This window comes from Aythya marila (assembly GCF_965140915.1).
Source record: "Aythya marila genome assembly, chromosome: 22".
Taxonomy (NCBI): Eukaryota; Metazoa; Chordata; class Aves; order Anseriformes; family Anatidae; genus Aythya; species Aythya marila.
In genome coordinates this window covers 3,009,700-3,032,326 of record NC_139063.1, presented here as the reverse complement: position 1 = coordinate 3,032,326, position 22,627 = coordinate 3,009,700, and the positions used below count along the sequence as shown (strand labels likewise).

Here is a 22,627-nt window from a genome sequence, read left to right as displayed (position 1 = left end):
TTATTTATAGTGAGCAAGCAGAGCCCTGGCGCTGTTTTATACCATGCTGGCATGGGATGGGGACGCGTCCTTCCAGGGGCAGGAGGTGGCACCAGCAGGAGCATCCTCTGTCCTCCATCCTCGACCTTCCTCGCTGCCTCCTGCCATTGTCCACGGCTGCACAAACATGGGACGGAGCAGCCCCATGCTGGCTGCTGCTGGGTTCCCGTTAATCACCCTCTTTCCTAACCACACCGTTTAACAGCTGTGATTACCACACAGCAGAGCCCCTCTTGCTGCTTCCCAGCATTAATCCCATCAGACGAGCTGGTTGCTGCTGGAGAGGGACCCCTGGGACTGGCAGCACTGCCCTGCACGGGCTGAGCTGCCTCTGCCTAATGGACCAAGCCAATGTGCGTGCTGGGAAATGACGTTTATCTACTCCAAATAAAATTTACGGCTTCGGTCTGAGCTCCTGAGCTGAGAGATCCCAGCTGCAGCAGAATGGCCCCACGGAAAAATGGGCAACCCTTCTGCAGCCCCATTCTGCCTCCTCTTTGTGGCCATCCAGCACTGCCTGGCTTTCCTTTCATTTTCTGCTCTTCTGTCAGGGCTGAGCTGTGCCAGCCACGCAGGAGGGGATGCACTCCCGTTATCCCAAAGGTTTTTTTGCTCTTTGAAGGCTCCTCACAGCTCTGCCTTGCAAAGTGCTCTCCATCACCGGTGATGGATCTGCATGGCTGGAGAAACCCCACTCCTGACAGCCCCAGCTTCCGTCCCACCGGGTGCCTCTAATGCATTTCATGGCACCAGCACTCTCTGATGGCCTTTTCCATCAGCACAGCTCCAGGAGCTAATGCGTTTGAATGTGCCCGAGGCAATTCCCTATAACAAACTAATGCAGGCCTTTAATTTTAACAAGTGGTTCAAACGCAGCGCTTGAATAGCATCACTTACGGCACTATTTTTCTGCTGACATTTGCTATGCCCCAGTCTCTTTCTCTCAGTTAAAGTTAAAATCACTAAATTCCTCTTTAAAATGTCCTTGTTTCCCTAGGAAATACAGCTTTTCTGAGGGTTTGCTCCCATGTCTGCAGCCCCGGCCACGGAAAGCAGCAGGATCCTGCACCACACGTGGGTGATGCTCAGTCATGAGGGGATGTACCGAAAGCCTCGCTGCTGCCCAGCTCCCTGGGGATGCTCAGGGGTTTTCTGAGCTCTCACAGCTGCCTGGTTCCTTCTCAAGGAACCTAAAGGTTCCTTCTCTCTGCTCTGTGCTGTGCAAAGTGCGAAGCTTTTGCTTTCCAGAGCCGTGCCCCTTGCTGCCTGGCGGGGTGACGGCGTCGCCTCTCTTATCTGCGAGAGCTGCTCGGAGCTGGCAGGACCCGGAGCTGGCAGCTCTTGGCGAGTGCTTTCCACCTTCGGCAGGTTCCTATGGAGATGCAGCTCCTGTCATCTCTGTGTGCGATAATTGAGCAGCAGAAAGGGAAAGCGAGAGCGTTCGTGAGCCTGCACGAGCCGGGCTCCGTGCTGCCCAGCCGAGCTCTCCTCCCGGGCCGCGTGCCCCAGACAGAAACATTTCCAATTGCACTTTCCATCTGGCATTGATTACTCTCCAATTCCTCGTGCCTTCATTTGCAGTCAGCGGAGGCGAGCTGACTGACATTGAGGGAGAACGACTCCTCGCATGCCATCAATCAAGTGCCATCAGGCCTCAGCTTCCCAGGCTCGCGGGCCACAAGGTCACCCTCGGTGGGAAATGAGCTTTCCGTCCGCCTCGCGCCCCTCTCCCACCGCATCCCAGCTGTGCTGCGTGGCAGCAGAGAGAGGGCCCCCGGTACACGAGCTGTCATTAGTCACTGTCCCCCCTGCCTCCCGCTTCTGGACCCCCATTTTGTGGATAACTAGGAGGAAAATTCACCATTTCTTGGCAGGAAATTGTGGGGCTCCTCAGTGCTGGGAGCAAAGTCCAGCTACGGAGCTTTGCCTTCTTTCTTTTTGCTCCTCCAAAACTGCTTCATCTGACTACAGCCCTTTCAAATAAACCATGTGGCTGCTCACAAAGTCTCAGCACTTGGGAAACACGAACCCTGCCAGTGATCCGGATCTGACCTTCCCCACGCAGATGAGCCAAAACCACCTGAGAGCGGGGAGAGGCAGAAAAGGGATGGTGCAAGCCAGCTCTCCCCTGATTTTTACATGTTTAGGATGGCTGAGCTGCATGAGGTATGCCTCCAGCCCTAGAAAAGGGCTTTAAAAAAGCCCTGTGCTGGATCTTTTTAAAGCCCAGCAATTCCCCCAGCTGCCGAGACCCTTGAGGAGCTCCCCAGCTGCCCATCCTCCCTCCAGGGGTGAGCCCTCCAGCCCCCCTGGCAGCTGCTGCCTGTAACGAGCTAAGCTAGCCCCGACAGGCTGCAATTAGCACACAAACCCCCTCGGTGCTATTTATACGAGGGATGCAGACAAGGATAAATCATCCTTTTCCTTTCCACCAGCCTTGCGCCCTGACCCCGAGGATGCACCCTCGCTTTCCCCACCCCATTTCTCCCCTGGAGCAGGGACCCGGTGGTGTTTGGGGCAGCCGAGCCCACGACAGCAGCTACATCTTATTAACGTTTCCACTCCCTGCTTCGCAGCAAAGGAATTCAGTTCAAATGGTGCACAAAATGCATCTGCTTCCCAGCTCAGCGCGGCTCCGAACTGCGCAAAATCAGCAGGTTTTGTACTTTGGAAGGAAGATTGGCCCGTAACTGGTAAATATCGATTTTTTTCCCTTGAAAGCTGCTCTCGGGCGGTGGCTGCAAGGCTGCACAACGCGAGCAGCACGGCCGACGACGGCACCGTGAGAACATCGTGCTGCAAGAGCATCTTTTCCTCCCCAAAGATAACCACAGCTCTCCCCTGGCTGCTCTCCTGGGCACAGCCAGGCTGAGAGGCGGCACCCAGCTTTGAGGACATGACTTTCCTATTAAGTGGCTCACCCTTATTAAGGGAAATTAGATTAATTACACTCTAGCAGGCAATAAATCTTTCCCTGGAGAGACAGGGAGGGTACTTGGGATTTTGGTCTCTGTGTGTGATGTTCAAATTAGCGATTCTGTCTAATCCCATTTTTCAGCGTAATAATGCTGCTGGGCGAGGGGTGGGTAAAGTTCCATGGCTTACGGGCACTTATTTTCTGGGAAAAAGAGCGAATTTCATCCCCACTCCCATCAGAGCCAGGGATGAAATCGCTCTGAAGTCTGCACCCTGTAAGCTCTGGTTCCCACCGCTGTATTTTAAGAGGACATTTATGCTTTCCCCCAGCTCAGATGTGACAGCAGAGCAGTGGCACCCTGCAACCCCACAGCGAGGCCCAGCCACACCAGCTTTCATATTATCTTGCTGTAAATGAGATTCACTGGACAATATGGCTCTGATTTGCACCACAGCTGTGGAGGAAAGGCTGCCTTTAAGAAAGCTGCCATCTATGAATAAATTGGATATACTCATTTTGGGCTCCTGACAGCTCAAACTTTCCTTGGCTCCTGTTCCTGGTGCAAGGCAAGGACCCATCCTGCCTTGTGACCACCTCTCACAGAAGACAATATTGATTTATGTTTTAAAAAAGGGCTTGCAGTACAGCAACACGAGCCTTCTTCTTGCTGGATGGGGCTCAGCACAGGCGGTTTCATCCCCCAGCTCTCTGCCTGCCCCCGCAGGACAGTTTTGCAGCTGGACAGAAGCTGTGCTCATCCTTTCCTTTTCAGAGAACTCAGCTATTTAGGCAAGGGACTTCTCCCTCAGACCTTTGAAATATTCTGGCATGTAGAGGCAGGTGGTGCAGGGAGGGCAAAGCCCTTCTTGTTCTGCCAGGCAGCCACTGGCAGACCATACAGACAGGCTGTGACCATTTGCCATCCTCCTCATGGTGGCCAGCGTGGGACCAGCAGAGATGCACCAGGGTGCTGCACACCTCCAGACCTCACAGAGCAAGGCAGCTTCCCAGGACCTCATCTGTGAGTCTTTCCTACCTAGGAACTAAGCTGCAGCCCCTCTGGCTTCTTACACAGCTCCCTCAAACCAGAGTCTTGCAAACAAAACTCTCTTCTATCTCAGCAGCTCCCCTGCTAGGGACCCTTTCCACCAAGCAACCCCAACCCCCACCCTGCCTTTGTGCCTTGCAGCACCACTCCCTGTACCCCCAGAGACCCAGCTGTCACCCAAACCGAGCCCCGGGGTGAGCTGTGCCCCTTGTGAGGCTTTTGGCATCCTTAGCTCCAGGTGGGGAGCAGCTCCTTCAGGAAAGGTGCAAGAAGACCTCTCTCCTAAACCACACATCCCTGCAAAACCATCGGGTGCGTGCCAGGAGAGAGCCCCTGCCCTGCTCCTGAGCACGCACGCACGGAGGAGATGAGCAAGCATCGCAGCAAGGCTCACCAGGCAGCTCCAGCGCTCCTCCGGAGCCCCGCAGTACAATCAATTAGAGGAGAAGAAGCTGCAGCTAAATCCATAGCAAACACGGCTGTTTGATTTGGTTTCTGAAGTCCTCGCCGCCTGTGACACACGACACAGGATGGGATGAAAGGCTGCAGGGTCCCGGGGGACCGGCGCAGCACGGCGCCTGGCTGCACAGCCCCTCCGAGGCACCGCTCAGCCTCTGTGCTGCAAGATCCCAGCTTGGGAAAGTCCCCACCAGTCGCATCTCCTAATTAATATCTGTTACCTAATTGCGTGCCCAACTGCTAAGTGATGTCAGGTTAATTAAATGTTAAATCTTTCTCAGTTAGGACAGGGGGGAGAAAAAGAGGAGAAAGAAAAAAGCAAAGTTACAGAAGCTTAAATTGCAAAACACTTACAAGCCTGTTAATTTGAGTAATTGTTTTCACCTCCCACCCTCCACCACCCACACATTAAAAGCCAAACTTCAGGCTCAGCACTCAAGCCCCTCAGCAAGCCACAACATCTGGGTTAACGCTCCGTCCTTGGACTACCCCAGCTGTGCACTGTAAAGCAATCAAACGCAAGACCTGGGCTGAATTTAATAGTGAAGCATCTCAGCAGTCACAACGAGCTGCTGGAAGCTGCCCCTGGCCCCCGGCCAAGTGCTTCCAGCAGGATTTTGCCCAGAATGAAGAGAGCCTGGCGGGAAGCAGGCAGGGGCTGAACACAATGAGCACACGAGGGATGCCGGCTGGAGCCTGCTGCAGCAGGGTTACTGCAGAGAGCCTGGGATCCGGATAAAAAACCACTGTCAGTACAACCCACAGCCTCATCTCCTTAATGGAGATGATCTTTTTGCCTCATTAAAAGCTGCTCGCTGCTCAGCTGTGAACGCTGCTGGAAGGATTCAAGTTGGATCAGAGCTGCGGTGACATCACTGCTGCAGACTGGAGTTCAGCTGGTGTGGAAAAAACACCGGGGTGGGAGTGGAACGCACCCATCGAGTCACTCCAGGAACACCCTGATGAGGACAAGCTATCCTTTTGATTCTATTGATTAAACAAGTGCCTTTTTTTGAAAGTTCATTTTTCTTGTTATTCCCCTGATCCCTGAGGTTGTGAGCTGTGTGCTGATTTTCCCCAAGTGACTCAAATTCCATAAACGAGTGAATTTTTTGTCTGCAGAATATCTGAACTGCGAGCTGTGGACACTGCCACTGAATAAGAAGTTCAGAGAGGCTGAACTGTCTGTTCAACCCAAGTCACCAAAACAGCAGGTGTTTCCAGACAGGAATTTCACCTTTTAATTTGCAGTTCTCTTCACTTATCTAAGAAAGAATTTAGAAATTAGAAGAAAAACAGTTCCTCCGTGCCTCTTTTAATGATGCTAAGGATTTTTTTCCCCCTTTTCTTATGCGTTCAGCTGACCCAGTGAACACGGGGTTTAGGTGGAATTATACAGGTCACCCAGAGGAGCTACTGTCCTGCACCTTCAAATCAAAAACTCCTCTATGAAAAAATTGCCTAGAGACAGCTCTAATTTGTTCTAAACTATCATCCCTTCCATCTGCAAGCAGGGGATTGTTATCTATTTATTTCTTACAATGTCACCGAATCAGTGACCACCTGCAAGGTGTCCATGATGATAAACGCTTGCTTTGTATACGGAGCTATTTCTGACAATGCTTGATAGTGCACATCTATCAAATTGCCTGGAGGAGCCACCTATTAGGATCATTATCTAACACAGGCCCTTTGAGGGAGTTCAATGTCAGCACATCCCGGGGAAGGCACCTCACCAGGTACCTATTCTGCTCATTATTTCTCTAGATTAATAGGTTCAGCCCAAATTCATAATGAAAATGTGAACTTTGGAGTTGGTGTGCCCAGAGCAAAGCTGCAGTGAAAGAGACTTGCAGGAAGCCTCCCAGCACAACTTACTGCTTGGGGCACACAGGAGCTCCTGTCCGGAGGGAGACATCTCAGCCAGCCAGGGAAGGCACAGACGTTATTCCCCCTGCAAGACTGGAGTTGTTCACCAGACACTCCCTGCTGCTTGTTTGCTCCCTGCTGGAAGCTCCACAAGCTCTCCTTTTCAAGCTTGCTTTGTCACAAAGGAGAGTTATTTTCAAAGAGCACTAGTTCAGCTCTGTGGTTTTGATCTAAAAAGCATCAGTGTTCAGCAATCTTTTATCAAACCTCAGCCATTACTCCCCAAACCACCCTTCCTACAAGAAAGCCATTAAGAATTCTACACAGGGCTGAGAACTATAGTGAAAATTACAACCAGGAAAACTTTATTTCTTATGGCATCAGACGCAAAACACAGGACCTTAATTCCTTCTGAAGAGCCTCACCTATTAACAAAAGGCACAAACACTCCCTCACAGTTTGGTTCTTGGAAGGAACATACAAAAAAATGAAATCCTGAGAACGCCTCAATGTCCTCTAGCTCTCCCTTCAAGACTGGGTCTATTTTGAGGGCAGTGCCTGAAGCCATGCCCATAGCACCAGACCTAGCAGCAGCTTAGATGACAAGCTAATGCCAGTCTCTTTCTGTAGGCTGAACTGCTCCTGCCAGCGAGGGATGCAGCCTCTTCCAACCAGACAGTGTTTTTGCTGCATTGCTTTTTGTTTCCCACTACACGATTCAGAGTACAGCTAGGCTAGCACACAAGTAATATACAATACTCCACCAATACACAGAAAAAGTCAACCAGGTTTCCTGTATTGCCCCAGGAATCCTTGAATTGAACAGAAGTGAGGGAGTTTTGTTAAACAAAATGCAACTGCTCAAGTAATTTTAAAATGAATACTAGCAGAAATCAAAGACAGTAAATGAAATACTTGTAGCCTAGTAGTTTACAATATTGCCACCTGCAGTTAAGACTTGGAAGCTACCAAAACCCAATAAAGTGATTTCCAAATGCATGGTGCATAGCTGAGGCTTGCATTGTGACACATTTGTTTTTTTAAATTAAATTCATATACGAATGCTGTTCTATATTTTTTTCCCTAGCTTATTGGCTACAAAAAATTACACCAACACATTAAGTTGCATCTGATAGCAGCATTTCCCAGTCTTTTTTATATCATGCTGCAGGATTGGCTTTGGCAAAAGCTAAACTCCTCCAAGCCCAGAAAAAAAATCCCCAAAGTGACAACAAATATCCTTGTTTAACTCCATAGTCTCTCCAAAGTGGCTTGAATCAAGGGTGAAAAGGTGTCTTTGGAAAGAGCCAGCTAAGGAACAAATAGGCTTATTTTTAGAAATAAAGTTCTTAGACAAAGTTAGCAAAGCTAAATTTTTTACCACAAACACCTTATCATCTTTGTGTTAACTCCCCTAGCTGAAACAGAGGGAGAATTATCAGGCTGTCCCTTGCAGATGCCATTTTACACATCTGACTTTGATTAGTAGAGTAACACTTTAGGAAGCGAAGCTAATGACACTGTTAAGGAATTACACATTTATTTCATAGACAAGATATGCGTCCTCTCCCACAAAGACTCATAATGAAAATGAAACCCTGGGTTTTGAGACATCTTTTGCACTATAAAACATAATGCCATCTTGTCATAGATAGCTAGTGCTTCATAGGGAGCTCTGCCCTTTCTGAGCTGTTAAAAAAGACTGTTGTTACAGGAAAGCAAATACAAGACTACTCTGGCATCATCTCACAAAGCATTAAGCCAGATAAGAGTTCCTGTTACATACAGCTTCTTGGGGAAGTGTTAAAGGTGAGTTTTCCTGAATTTGGAATGAAGCAAGATTTATTTCCTATAAGCAATGATGAAAAATACAATTATTGACTGAAGTTGTTTTATTCAGTTTAAATAGTATTAGTTGGATTCACCTCTAAGAAATGCAGTGAATCAATTCAATTTAAATAAGTAGACAGGAAAAACAATATTTGACTAGTCTCAACTTCCTTCTTCCCTGTCTACATTCAGTTTCAGGGGAATGCCTTCTCCTAAAGCTTTTGAGAAGTATACATGAAAAGCAGTTCTCTCACATTAGAGACATCACTGAATAACCTTACAGCTACAGCTTACAGCATCTGATTAGCCAACAGTCTAGCTGATGGATTTTGTTAAACCACCAGTGATTTTTTTATTTCTTTTAAAACAATAAAATGAATATGTCCACTATAAAACCTCATAACCAAAATATTTAAAATTCATGGCAGCACCATAAACAATAAGAAACTTTCCATTTAGTCCCAGGCACCTGTAACTTGCCTTGAGATATCTCAATACTATACTGAGATAGTCATCACTTTTAAAACCACCAGTGGGGAAAGGCCATGCCTGAAAGGAAATACAACAAATCTGATCTGTTGGTTTCTTTTCCCAGACAGAAGTGAACTCCAGTCACTTGCGTCCACTGCTTATGTCTTTTGCAAGATACCACAATAGCCTTTCTACTCAGCTTGCTGGTTTGCAAGCCCAAGGTAACTGTGCCTTGGTCTCCACCTTAGAGTAAACAGGAAATAAAGTATTCAGGTTGTTGTTTTTTTTTTTTTTTTAAATTGTTGAAAAGTAAAAAATGCATTCTAATCTCAGCACATATTACAGGTATAAAAAGAATTCCTAACTTCCATTCTGTAAGCTAATAGAAGGAAGACAGATTAGAAGAACTAAAGGCAGCAGTCCTAAATGTAAAGTTCCATATTTACAGAGGGATGCCAACATTCATCAAGTTTCATCGGTGGGTTTTTGTACCACTGCAAGCTTGTGCGAGACGAACCTAAGAAGAAAGAGAAATCCATCAGCAGTCTTAAGAGTTATTATATCCCACAGACACTTAGAACTCCTGCCTGAAGTGGAATACATTTTGTTTTTCAAAACATCAATAAGTTTTCCAACAACTGCATGGTTTAGAATAAGCTAGATGTGAAATAAAGGTATTCCCATCCTTCCATTTTCAGTTCATGTTCTCTCTTGATCAGTGACATGAGCCAAGATCAAGACAAGGGGGAAAAAAAATAAAGAGCTATTACAATTCAATAGTCCAGTGGCTAATGACAGAGACAACACCGCATTATAACTTCAGTACTAGATTAAAAGTAGACTTACTGATAGCTTCTTCATAATTCCTTGTGCCTCCGGATTCAAATGAAGAAGATTCTTCTTGGTCAAATCACTCGCTGTTAAACGAATACTCTGTAAAAACACCAAAACCAAATCTTAGGTTTCCTGTTTGGGTAGCTGCAGCAGTCAGAAAACGAAAAAAATAAAGAAATCCATGCATACTAGAAGACCATGTACAAGCAAAGATCTACATCCAGTTTGACCAGAAGCTCACCTCATACCTGCATTTCAGCGTACCAACATAACTGCCCGCAGAAGCTATTTTTAATTATACATAAATGCACAGAAAAACATCACACTACGTTCTGCTTAGGCCAGCTCCCACTTCTGACTGATAGTTTTTAAGGTTCTTTTTAACCTACATCTATTCCCCGATAACCTGTAGTGGAACAAGTAAACAGACAAGAGTGGATGGCCAAGAGTCAGTAGAAACTGATAAAACACCCAAGAATTTACAGGCTATCCTATCAGCATGGATTGGACAGATTGAAGTTCCTGACTTTACCTCTCCTCCTCCAACAGGGACTGTAATGAAGATATCATTGCCATCAGCGAGGGGGCTGCCATTGGCAGAGATGGTATAAACTCGTTCATTTACTGCAGGTGTGCGCAAACCCGGGGTTTTGAAAATTCTGAAACAGAAGTTATGGGTAAAAAGTTTTACTGCAAACGCTTAAAACACTTCGACTAAAAGTTGTATTTCAGGTTCAAAGAGACACTGGGGAATGTTCCACATAAAGATGATTGATACATAAAGCAAGCAGCAAGGCACTCCTCTATATAACAGATTAACAGAGTAAATTAATAGAACACAGACCTGGAATCAAACCTGGGTGTGACAATGGAAGTACCGCCCTGAACACAGAGATCAACCATTCGGCCAGTAGCTGGAGTGATGAAGTTGTTTTTGCTTGACCTGTTTAAAAGAAAATAAATAAGTAAAGCCCTACTGCTCAGAAAAAAATCATCTTAAGATACACAAGTGGTGTCTTATCAAAGTTTTAGGTGAGATGATTGGAGATTCTTACCAATCCAGGGCAACCCAAAGCTAGGGATAGCTGGTCATTACAAGAGAAGTTGACCACTTTCCATCACTGTCACATCATTTCCACTGCCTCCCCACTCTGTCCCCAGCATGGCATGCCTACATCAGCCAGCCTACTAAGCCACACTCCATTACATGTAAAAGATAAATAAGCAATCTACACTTGGTCTCCATTTTTGAAATCCTGTAGTAAGGGATGTCTTTTCTTACCTTTTACTCATGCGTTTCACTCTTGCTGAAGGAGCTCTTCTGCTCCTGGACACTGGTGCTTTTTTAATAGATGCCCTCATCTGAAACATTAATTCCCAAATCAGTTAATGCCCTCTCACATGGCAGAGGAGTTCCAAATATGGAATAAATGCTTCCATACAAAATATTTGACTCAATAGGCTCCTTTTTAAAATCACAAGAGTCCAAAACAAACCCCATACAAACTTATGAGACCATCCCCATTCAAGCAGTAGTTTTATATTCTCTCTCAAGTTCAGCTGTAGAACTTAAGGAAGATATGTGAACTTTTAATCTGACTCAGTCCTGTTCATTTACTTATTATTGCCCAGAGCAAAATGGATATATTAAAAAAAATTATGTTACTATTGGTAAAAGCATCATCAACTCAGTAAGTAGCTTATATCTTGGGAATAAAATAATCATGAAGTAGTCATTTACCTTTCCTGTTCTTGGATTAGTATTTTCAACTTCTAGCGTTGGAACAACTTGGGTATCATGTTTTGCTCTCTTTGCTACAGGAAGCAAAGGAGACTCTGCTGCTTCTTCAATGGCTTCAATAACCTGTTTAGATTTCTCTACTAGAAGGAGAAAGCATTATCCAAGTTGAGAACACTAATTTTACATTATGGACTACCACTTAAGGTAAAAATTAAGCTAGTACATGCATTTTTGGCAACAATTTGCTTCTAAAATCTGAATTCCAATGAAAATGGTGGACAGAACACCATTTTGAACATTTTGACAGAAGTAAAGCTACTTCAGATAGCAGGAATGAAGGTAGAATTGCTTCCACATCTTTAAAGATATTGAAAGCTTTAAGAACTGAATTATTATTCACAGTATGTTAACCATGACATGCTTTCCTCTTATTGAGCTCATCACAATGCTTAGAAACAAACTGACCTTTCTTGATGACTTTTAAAGGAGTCTGGATAACTTCTGCTGTTAACTTGTTTATTTCCCTTATTTCCAAGTCTGCCTAAAATTAAAAAGTCATAGTACTGTTAGGATTATCAGTAGCATAGATCTGAAACAGAAGTTGTTGACCAAATCCTTAAGAGTATTACAGCAAAAACACCTTCACATCCTTCTGTTGAGCTCAGATGGGGACTGTCCCTACTGTCCCTATTATTAGGGATGTCACTTTGTATTAGATCTCCCTGCTAATCAACCAATTTAGAAATGCTTTGGTGTACTGAAGACTGTGTGTTCCTTTGGGTACACATGAGTGAAGTCAAGCATGCCAGCCAAGGAGCAGTATGAGCAGCAGGCAAATCTTATACTGGATACAAGAAGCATCTCTTACTGATAGGTCTTAAAGCAGCATTTACAAAATTATTAATGTAACCCATATTACTGCAACACTCCTACAGATTCAAGAACCCCTTTGTTTCCTACAGGGCTATATGACACCACCAAGCCAGTTTAATATTTGTGTTGAATACTTACTGTCACTGCCGCTTCCAAGACCTTTTTACTCCCTCCTTTAGCTAGAAAGAAAACATTTCATTTTTAGAAGTGATCCCCAACAGCTCGTACAAAATATACAGCTATATTTTAACACTGCACTAGAACAAGAAGCAGCACAAAGCAGTTTTCCTAGCAGTGCATGAGCAACCTCAGATGGATACCAGCACTCCCAGACACCACAGTTTTTCTGCGTGTGCAAGTCCACTTGCCTCAAGCTTTTGCTGCCCATTTAGCAAAGGAAGGAATGCCCCCACCAGCCCAGCACTCCCCATACCAAAGTACTCGAGCCAGTTCATCTCGCGGAGTGCCATGGGCAGCCGGAGGATCTCAATGTTGTACAGGTTCTCTGCCTCCTTGACCAGGCGCTGCCCATTTGTCTGCAGCTGATCGACCCGGCTCCTCACTACAGGGACAGGGGCACAGGGTCATACTCAGCTCTGGGCCCAAGACACCCCCCAATCCAAAAAAAATGGGCCCAGAAACACCCCTCCAAAAAAAAAACCCAAAACAACAAAACAGTCCCAGAGCCACCATTGCCCACCTTCCCCCAAAACCAGGCTTAATTGCCAAGCACCTCCCCCCCCCTCCCCCCCCACAAACAGACCCGGCACCTCTCTTCACCACCCCCCAACAAAAAAAAAATAGGCCCACCACCCCGAGCCCAAAACAGGGCCTGTGCTGCTCCCCCCTCCCCAAGCAAACAGGCCCGATTCCCCCTTCCCTAAACTAAGGGGCCCGATGCTGCTGCAACCCCCCCACACCCAAAACGGGCCTTGGGCCGCCCCCCTCCAAAAACCGGGCCCAGGACCACCCCTACCCCTCCCACCCCCCAAAAAACTGGGCCCAGGACCACCCTCACCCCCAAAAATCAGGCTCGGCCATCCCCCCTCCAAACCCATCCCCCCCAAACCGGGTCCCTCCCCCCAATAACGGGCCCAGACCCCCCCCCCAACCCCAAACCCCAAAAAGAACCAGGCCCAGTGCCACCCCCTCCCCAAAACCCGTTCCCAGCCCCCACCCTCGCGGTCGAAGTCCTTGAGGAACGCAGCCAGTTTCCTGCTGCGGGCCCCTCCGGCCGCCTTCTTGCGTGAGGGCGCCATGGCGAGGCCGCGGGGCCTGGAGGTGCCGCTGCCGCCGTGCGGAGCCCACCCAGCCCCGACCCCCTCCCACCGCCCCTAAGCCGCCGCCGCCGCCCGCGCCGCGTTTAAACGCAAGCCCCGCCCCCCTCTCCGCCCAATCAGAACGCGGCGAGCGCCGCGCGGCCAATCAGAGCCGAGCCCTGATTGGCCGCGCCGCCGTCCGAGCGCGCCGCGGCTTGATGACGTGCAAGCGGAGAGCACTTCCGGGAAGACGCCAAGATGGCGGCGGCCGCGGGCGTGATGGCGGCGGCGCTGCGGGAGTGGGCGGCGGTGGCGGAGCGGCAGGAGGCGGCGCGGAGGGAGGCGCTGGCCTCGTGGGAGCCGCTTCTGGTGTCTCTCGCCGGGCTGGCGGAGCAGCTGCGGGCGGCGCGGAGGCTGGCGTGGGGCTCCTCGCCCCTCGGGGCCTTCGGGGAACTGCGGGAGCGGCTGTGGAGGAAGCAGCGCGGGGCGGCCGAGGCGCTGCTGGAGCAGCTGGGCCGGCGGCGGTGAGGGGAGGAGGCTCCGGGGCCGGGCTGGGTGCCGGGGGATGAGGCTGGGCTGAGCTGTGCCCCGCAGGGAGGAGCTCCGCGCCCTGAGGGACGCCGTCGGGACCGGCGCTGCCTCCGTGCTGCGGGTCTACGAGGAGAAAGCGGCGGAGCTGGGGCTGGACGAAACCCTGCGGCGTGGGGCTCGCCGCCCGTCGCTGGCTGATGTGCTGGAAGGGCTGCAGGATGTGGAGCGGTACTACCGGCACCTGTATCCTTGCGGTGGGGGTTCTCCGTGGGGGGTGGCGGCTGCTGCTTTGTGTGCGTGTTGGCCTTATGGAGCCTGTAGGTACCTGGAGAGCAAGCTGTTACTGCTGAGCATCAACTGCGACAGCCCAGAAGATATGGAAGCCCTCCCGCAGGCCTGGAAGAGGATTCTGGAGCGGTACGAGGAAGACACTGTTCAAGGTAGCTCCTCATGTGGCAGACCCAAAGGGTGTTTATTAGCCCGGGAGGCTGAGGGCCTTCCTACCACCCAGCTCCTGCGTTGGGCTCAGTAGCAGTGGGTGAGCTTGCTCCCTTTGCACTGGTTCTTTGCAATCCGTGCTCAGATTTTGTGAAAGATTTGGTGGTAAATACTAGCCTTTACACCCAAGGATCATCTGGGAGCGGTGTCTTTTCTCCCATTATAATGGGGATTGGTGATCCATTTCACGAGCTCTGTGTAGTTAGCGTTATGTGCATTTTACTTCATTGTTTTAACTTAAGTTTTTGCAGGTACAGAACACAAATGCATTAAACTAATGGTTTATTTTTTCTTCCCCAACTCAGATGTTCTCCTTAAGGTCTCTCTCTACTTGGACAACCAGTGACAGCTGCCCTGCTAACCAGGCTCCAGATGGAAAATCCAAGGAAGGACTGATGTTGACCAGCTTCTGTGAGTGTCTGGTATATTCAGAGATAACCACAAAAAGGAAGATGAGTTGAAAAAGCTTTACTGCTACGTTTTGGAAGCTGAATGAATTGGCCTTGGTAGGAAATGCTTGGACTGTTCCGTTTTCAAATGGAGATGGACAGCGTCTGAAGAAGAGGTTGAGCTGAACAAGTCAACAATAGAAGGGAGTCAGCATCTTCAACTATGAAAGGCATCCTTTTTCCTGCTACGGGTGTTTTGTATACAAAAAAAAAAGTTGAAACTTACTGACTTGTAAACAAATGGTGAAGTGCACTGCAAATAAATGTAACATTGAGGTCCAGTGGGTTGATACCACATAAAGATTGTTAGGTACCATCCTTAGCAATAAATAAAGATGTCAAGTCAGGAATTAAAAACAGTTTGTGCATTGTGCTTCTGAGCAACATGTTTGCTTTTATCCCACCTGTACATTGAAGAGGAAGGAACAAATGTGGCTTGTAAATGTAGTTACAAAGGTACACAGATCTAGCATAAACACCTGACATCTGATACAGGCAGTTTTCAAGTGTGTTACAGTATTCTGAGAAAGACATGTCTGTACCAATTAAAATGACTTGCTTGTAACAAATACTGATATGTTTAATTGAGTCTTAAAACTTCATGTTCTGTGGCAGCAGCAGCTGGTGCCAGTTAGGGTCCTCTTCTTTTGGCTGAGACTGATCCTTTGTAATGTTCATGGGAAGTGATGGGATTGGTGTCTGTAACTTACCTGGTAAAAGCTGTAACTTGTCAGAGAAGGTCAAATAAAAAAAAATGTGCCTCCAGATAGACTGTAGATGTGCTTGAGTACATGTTTCTCATCTTTTTTTTTTGGGAGGGGGCAAAATATGTCTCAAACCCCGGAGAATCCATTTGACCACCGGAGGGCACTGCTCAACCTACAGAGAGCTGTGTTCGGAGGGCCTTTGGAGGCTGCTGGCTGCGCAGGACTGGTGCTGCCAGTTCTTCCCCATCAGCTGACGACTGTTTGTGGAATGGTACTTAATATGCAGTTTTAATTGCAAAGAAAAATAACATCACCCTCTTGGCTTTGGTATGGCTTCAGGGTGTCACGGCTGATGAAATCAGCGTTTGTCAAAGGAAGGGCATTAAGCAGAGGGAAAATGAGGCAGGTTCTGCTCTGAGCACGCATACTGGGGGCTGGTGGGGTGCTCAGCTGGTTTGCTGGCATGGCTGTAAGCTGCTTCTCTGCCTGCATGCCCCACGTTGCTTCAGGGCCCTGGAGTGCTGCTGGTGCTGATCCTGCCCTCCAGCCTGCTGCAACAGTGGCTCTTGTGGCTGGATGAGCGGCTTCTGCTCTTTGCATCCCCTACAGACCTTGTGCAAGAGTGCAGCTTAGCTGCTGTGAGTCAACGTGCCACTGTTCTGGAGCTTTTCACTTGGCCATCTCCTTGCTAGGAAAGTGAGAAATGGGCTCCTCCTGCCTCAGTTTAAGATAAAGCAGATGATGCAGTTAAGATACTGGTTTGGCAGATGAGCCAAGAATGCAGTTTATTTAGCAAATGTACAGCAGTCTCAATGCAGCTGCTTCTGCATGCGAAGCATTTCCCATCTTTGAGTAGCTCTGTCTCACTGTGACCTGTCACTGACTCATTTTGCCAGTGTGCTTCTGGTGCAGTGGGTTTCATCACAGTATTGGTTCAGCATAAGGCATTTGTTTTCATATCCACAGCACGGTGAGCCATTTCACGTAATTTCCCTTTCCAGAACTTTGCTTCCAGCCACAAACTCCTCTCTCAGCTCTAGATATTCACTTTTTGCCTCTGGATTATTTAAAGTCAACTTCACTTTCCCAGTATTTAGGTTCCAGTCAATGAGGTACTGTAGGTAAACTTTATTAGCTAGTGCCTCCTGTTAGTGTTCAGCCTATGCGTCTTCCTTAGGGACATCACTGACTTCTGATTTTAAGGAAAGGATGAGCGTCTGCTGTGGGATGACAGAGGCTGCAGTAAATTTATGTAGATTACCTCCTAGCTGTTTCTGTGACAGCTGACTGCCGGTGTCTGCAGAGGCTGTCAGTCTGAGATGCATCTGACAAACGAGGTTGTATGTTGTGATACAGAAGAGAGCAAAGATAATAACAATCTCTCCCATCCATCTCCCTGTCCCTTTTCTGATAGTTAAGAACCTGTGGCAGAAAGGAAGATGAATTGCCTGTGTTGGGACTGTGCTGTGTGATTTGCAGCCTTACAGGAGGCATTTTGATGGGAAGAAAGAAACTTCAGTTTTCATGTCTGTTGGCATTCTTTCAGTGCATACTTCTGCATTTTTCTTCTCGCCTCTGTTTTGCACATCTCCACCAGGCAGCCAGAAGCGGTGGATCTGCTCACACACCGCATCTGTCTCCACACATGATTAGTGTGTACTGCTGCAGTCATTGTCACCAATCCTGATAGTTTGTCTTTGGTTTGCTGTCCGAGGGCGCTCTGAGCTTATGACTGCCATCCATAAACATCTTGAGTTTCTTAATGACACAAGGACGAGCCAAGGTGATCTGTCTTCCCAACAAACCCTTCCTACAATGCCAGGTAACAAAGTAGACGAAAAAAAGTAAAATGAAGTTTACCCAAATCCTTAAAATGGTTTGAGGAAAAGGCCTGAAGTTTAATCGGAGATTTGTGGATGCTAGTTTGCATTTGTTACTGTCACTTCTGAAGCACAGTGATGTATTCTGAACTTAGTCCCTTTGCCATGGTTTGAGCTAAATCCCATGCTGATACATTTCAGTGAAGATAGGATGCAAAAAAATACTGTACTGTAAAATGGCAGAGTGTAAAGCCAGAGAGGATGGCAGGCAGACTAACAGGGAACAGCTGTATAGACTTATGTTCATTTCATACAGCATGAAGGGGGTAAAGACAGATAGGGTGAATCTTGGGGTATCGACCTCTTTGGGCCTTGAGGTATCATCATCAGAAAACAGTAAATCGTGGTGTTTGTGGAGGCAAAGTTGTGTTTACATAAGCACACACTATACAGCCCTTCAACACCCCTCTTATCTGGCAGTCTGTCTTACAGCTGCTTAAAGAATAAATGGATTTAAATTTTGGAAGGTCTTCAGAACAGTTCAGTGGTGGCCCCTCTGCTTCTACTGGGAGTTCGGCCCTCTAGGATCTGTCTTTTGGGTTAACAACAGCCCTGTTAAAAGTGCTGAGAGAGCTTTCTGAATTAAAACTCGCTATGACCTGACTCCGACTCTCACTGAAATGGGGTGAAGGAGGTACTCATTGAAGTTTTGGTGTGATTAATTACAAAGGCCTGTTTATGACTGATAGGCCGTGTCAACGGTTGCGTTTGTCTGCAGTGTTCTGGAAGGGCACAAACGAACCTCTGCATCACGGCTCCCTAATTGGATACAACTGTGAGTTTTGCTCAGTTTCAAGATCTGTACGTTGCAGTTCAGGAAAGCTGCCAAGATCCCCAGTTGTTAACAAGAATGTCATTCCTTGTGTGTGTGAGCCTCCCTTCAGCCTGTATTTGCTGGAGAACCTCTGCAGGTTCAAAGCGTCCCACTGTGACGACAGTCCGGGTGGGTATTTTGGGTATTTCATATCCAAGTGCTTAACTTCAGAGCACTCAAGTGAGAAGGCCGCTCCTCTTCCTCAGATACTTGGAACCTCTCCCACTGAAGTTAGCCACCTGCAGACAGGCGGTTTGGATGTCAGTTTGTGGTGCTGTCCCAGCCTGCAGCTCCAAGAAGCCAGGACAGACCGAGGTAGGTGCTGCTCTTCCTCCCTGCATCTCTCTTGCTCGTTCCTGAAGGTCCCTGGCTCGCTCAGGATTTGTTTCTGCACCTGAACTTTCCAAAACGGAGCTGCGATGTGGCCCAGCATTTGCAAGTCAGGTCTGCCTGCTGTCATCACTGAAAAATGTCAGTGTTTTAGTGCTGGGACAGCAGCAGCGTTCACCTGGTAGACAGAGGGGCTGGAGGAAGCTGTGTGTGGGGACAGGGGCCTGTGCCATGCTCCAGGGAGGCCAGTGGGTAACAGCAATGCCAAGGACATTGCTAGCTATGAGACTGACTGATAAAATATACCTAACCATAAAAACAAATCTGAGTGCCTTTATTTTTGGAACAGATCTCTTAAAGTGTTCCTGCATGGAGATCTGTCTTTTAGGAATGCAATAAAACCAAGTTAGCAGCTGGAGCTACCTTGTTGAAGTAAAATTTTCAGGAAACACAAAGCTCGTGCTTTGATTTTCAGCTTTACCTCCTACTAACATAGTTTGAAAATAGTTATTCTTAACTTACAGCGAAAGCACAAACTAAAATCAGTTACTAAATTTAAATACCCACAAACATTTATGGAAAGCATCTGACTTCTATCTGGTTAGTTTGTTTTTTCATGTAGGGTGCAAGTTAGCATCTTATGCAGTGATGTCTCTACACATTTCTGCTTTAGAAATGAGACCAATTATGGGTAATTTTATTTTTGACACATTTATATCACCCCATTCTCCCACTGCGCAATAGAGTACAGTTGTGCTTTATGACTGTCTTCTCATGATTCTGACCAGCTTGCCACCATACTGACAATAAAAAGCTCTCATTCATCATATCCCTCCCAATCCTCCAAACAGTGGTAACAGTTAGTGCTCATCTCTGGATTTTCCAGGTTCCCAACATCTTTGCCCAGGGTTATGCTGGAACCAAATATATGGACTTTTAGTGCCAGGTTCAGAACTCCAGACTTCTAAAAGAAACCCAAAAGTTTTGCTCCAGCCTAAGCTCATGTGTTTTCAGACAGATTTCAAAACTGAATTTCCATATTTAGAAAAAAGGTAAAGAATTTGGCACCTGAATTTAAGTTTGATTTTACTCGGAGGCAGAAATATGTGATAAAAAGCTTCGTGAGTCATTTAATAAACCAAGCATGAGTTTCACAAGCCCCTGTGGTTTTCATGCTTATTCTTTGTGACTTTCATCTTGGCCTGGAGCAGAACTCCTTTGTGATTTTGCAGGGCCCCAGAGGCTGCTTGAGTGCTTATCCACTCAGAAATAAAACAAACATTCTCCCATCTACATTAATTGAATGTGCAGCTCTCGTTCCTAGCACTCGGCTGTCTGCGCTTTAATGTTTCTCTAGTGCTCTTGACTTTATCACAGCATTTGCCCTGTTGAGTTGTTGGTAGGCTCTAAGGGGAGCAAAATCTGCTAATCCTATCGACGTGAGTTGAATGGGAACACATCTGGCTGTGAAGCAGGGATGTGCTTTCCTGCAGCGAGGAAATGCTCAGCTCAGGGAGCATTGTCTGGCCTTGCAAAGATGGGCACAAACATTTCTTTGGCCAGTTCTTTGCCACTGTGGTTTATCCCATGTTGCTACATCCTGCCCTTTCTGCTCAGCAGACCCTCAAAGGCTGGCTGTTCGGCACTTCACGCTTCAGCGGAGTGCAGACTGTTCTCATCTCCCTTGCTTTATCTGCCAGTCCTGTGTAGGTTTTATTTCAATCCTCCCTTCCTGCTTTTCCCCTCAGCCCTTTCACTCCTCCTCCCTCCTTCTGTGGAAACAAATCTACAGTAGGTGTCTCTTGAACTGGCCTGAACTCCTTGTCCCAAGCACCTTCCTGACTAATCCTTTCCAGATGTCCAGGAACTTTTATGTTTAGCAGTTCTGCTCAAGTTCCTCATTCATTCTCAGACAGAGCAAACATTATATTTCCTAATATTATTTGAAAAGTAAGGCTGATCGTGGCCTTCTAGGAAGCAGTTGTCACCTCAAAATCCAGCATTATAAGCACCATTGCAGCCTCCTGCCCCCAAACTGGAGCTCCACATACATTCACAAATACCATTACAAGTTCAATTTTCTGTATCCAACTACACTCCTTTCTGTTACGTTTTGAAGGCACTCGGTGCTGGACTTGTACCCAGCCAAGAGACAGGGGTGTTAGCTTCCAATTTCCCAGTTACAGCAGCATGGAGAAATTAGGAGATCTGTCCGATGTTACTGGGACAACAGTGAGCCAAGAGCGGAAACCAAGTTTCCCTGCCTGTCCTCTCATCTAGTTTCCAGAATAACTTTGGTTTTGGGGAGGTGTCTGTTACTTCAGACACGGGGAGAGGGCCAGTGGCTTCTATTTGCGGTCTCCTGTCTTTGCTGTTGAGTGTATCAAGCTGCATGCAACCTCATGGTCGGTGCATGACAACCACATTCAACGTGGGCCTCAGGGAGGAAAGGACTGCCTGTCATCCCAAGGTCCAGAGGGTTGATGAGATTTGTAAGACTGGAAGTAATGAATAAGTCAGTTTACAACCCTGGAGACTGCCTCTTCAACACAGCCTCTGGCTTGCCTTGAAGTCACGTCCTGCGGTTCCCCATGTGCATCCAATGGCTTTTCATCTCTTTTCCACTGTGTTTTTCATCTGTTTTTCACTCTGCTGTACTCTGTTGTTTTGGGGATATCGGAAAACTTTAGGCTGTTCAGTACAACTTGGGAAGTTCCTGTCTCTTTCCTTCAAATTTTCTTTGCTTTGGGATTCACCTCAGCGTGTTATGTATCGATTGCAAAATACTGGGGGTAGGAGAGAGAGAGCTTCCATAAATTCAGATTCTTGTTATGAAACAGTAGGTGCTGGGCCCTGGTATGGGTAAGTGTTGGTAGGATGAATCTGCCATCATGTGCTGTGCTCCCTGCCACCTCCACAGTCATTGTTGCCTTCCGCCTCGGCCTGAGCTCAGAGAATAGTAAGCAGGTCTTTAGTTTCACAGCAAAGCAAGCCCTGTGAGGTCTGGTTTTCCTCCTTCCCTACTGCACCACAGCTACTTCCTCACTGGGAGCTGATACGGGATGGCTCCTTGTTCCTTTTTTCCTGCAGTCCAGACAGTCTCTAGGCCACCTGGGGAAGGGAGAATGAAGAATATCAAGCCGGTAAGTCTCCTAACCATTCTGCTATGTGAGGAATGAATCCAAGTGCCTTTGCAGACTATTAATCTTTTCCAATCCTAAGAAAGCAAATGATCTCCTCCCACTCCCATAAATTCAACCTCTCTCTCCTGCTTCCTCCCTCCAGTGTTTGAACTGTTCGCCAAGAGCTTTATTAAAAACTACAAGATGCAGTTTTGTTTCTAACCGAATCCCAAACAACTGCGTTAGGTGGAGAAGAAACATTTGGTGCAGTCAGCTTTAGAGCATTTTTGTGTATAGTCCATAGCCACTTGTCAGCCAGAGACCAGATTCAACTTTGCGCTGAGCGTAATAGGACCTCTTCTCTTTTCTCCTGAGGTTAGGAGATGAATTCAAGCTGGTCAAACCTTAGGGCTTCATTTCAGAGGGTACCGGGCAGTGACTGTGGGGAGTAACCGATGTGACCTCCATGGCACAGCGGAGGGGATGCTATCGACATGGTCTGATAATGCCTCGTTCGTTCCTGACTCTGTGATCCTGCCTGCTTCTCTGCTCCAAAAGTAATGCTGTTCTCCGCAAAGTGCCGCCAGCTCCGGGAACAAACTGTGCTGTGCAAGGCCCCGACTGTTTTCCTGTTGATCCCCTTTTATTTTCTTGGCTTTCAAGGGGAAGGTTTCTGAAGATGCCGCAAACCCTGCCAGAGTCCTCTTGACATAACCCGGGGCCGTGGCACATCCGCGGGAGGTGCGGAGCAGCAGCAGGTGATTGCCCTCAGCTGCTGATGCCCCAGCTGCTGATGTGCGTAGAGAAGCCCCCGTTGGGGCTGGAAGGCAGCGACTGAAAGCAGTTTGGGACCGGCCGGGGTCCCGTGGCGAGGTGCGTGCCAGGGACCCCACCAGCTGCCGTGCGTCACTGCCATTCCTTGGCACCGCGCGCAGTGTGTCACAGCCTTCTCCGTT

The 22,627-nt window shown here is 47.6% G+C and overlaps 2 protein-coding genes across 2 annotated transcripts; one reads left to right on the top strand and one right to left on the bottom strand.

The window, feature by feature from the left end:
- Nucleotides 1–7,834: 7,834 nt before the first annotated feature.
- Nucleotides 7,835–13,371, bottom strand: CDCA8 (cell division cycle associated 8). The gene is made up of 10 exons (XM_082777649.1): nt 13,259–13,371; nt 12,515–12,643; nt 12,220–12,260; nt 11,674–11,749; nt 11,209–11,348; nt 10,750–10,829; nt 10,312–10,410; nt 10,000–10,126; nt 9,480–9,566; nt 7,835–9,150 (listed from the first exon to the last, which is right to left on the bottom strand). Exons 1-10 carry the CDS (start codon nt 13,338–13,340, stop codon nt 9,106–9,108), a joined length of 906 nt encoding a protein of 301 aa, XP_082633775.1. The 5' UTR covers nt 13,341–13,371; the 3' UTR covers nt 7,835–9,105.
- A 226-nt stretch (nt 13,372–13,597) lies between these two features.
- Nucleotides 13,598–15,577, top strand: AIRIM (AFG2 interacting ribosome maturation factor). Its single transcript, XM_082777604.1, has 4 exons — nt 13,598–13,864; nt 13,935–14,114; nt 14,193–14,311; nt 14,675–15,577. The coding sequence occupies exons 1-4, from the start codon at nt 13,599–13,601 to the stop codon at nt 14,713–14,715; spliced, it is 606 nt and encodes a 201-aa protein (XP_082633730.1). The 5' UTR covers nt 13,598; the 3' UTR covers nt 14,716–15,577.
- The last annotated feature ends 7,050 nt before the right edge of the window (nt 15,578–22,627 follow it).

Bases quoted from the DNA above. Each gene is read 5' to 3' on its own strand.
- CDCA8 (XM_082777649.1), bottom strand. From the start codon at position 13,340: ATGGCGCCCTCACGCAAGAAGGCGGCCGGAGGGGCCCGCAGCAGGAAA. The intron at 12,261-12,514 runs GTATGGGGAGTG...TTTTCTTTCTAG, and splicing joins GAACTGGCTCGAGTACTTTG to CTAAAGGAGGGAGTAAAAAG. The intron at 10,830-11,208 runs GTAAATGACTAC...TTAATGTTTCAG, and splicing joins CTAATCCAAGAACAGGAAAG to ATGAGGGCATCTATTAAAAA.
- AIRIM (XM_082777604.1), top strand. From the start codon at position 13,599: ATGGCGGCGGCCGCGGGCGTGATGGCGGCGGCGCTGCGGGAGTGGGCG. The intron at 13,865-13,934 runs GTGAGGGGAGGA...TGTGCCCCGCAG, and splicing joins GAGCAGCTGGGCCGGCGGCG to GGAGGAGCTCCGCGCCCTGA. The intron at 14,115-14,192 runs GTATCCTTGCGG...TGGAGCCTGTAG, and splicing joins GAGCGGTACTACCGGCACCT to GTACCTGGAGAGCAAGCTGT.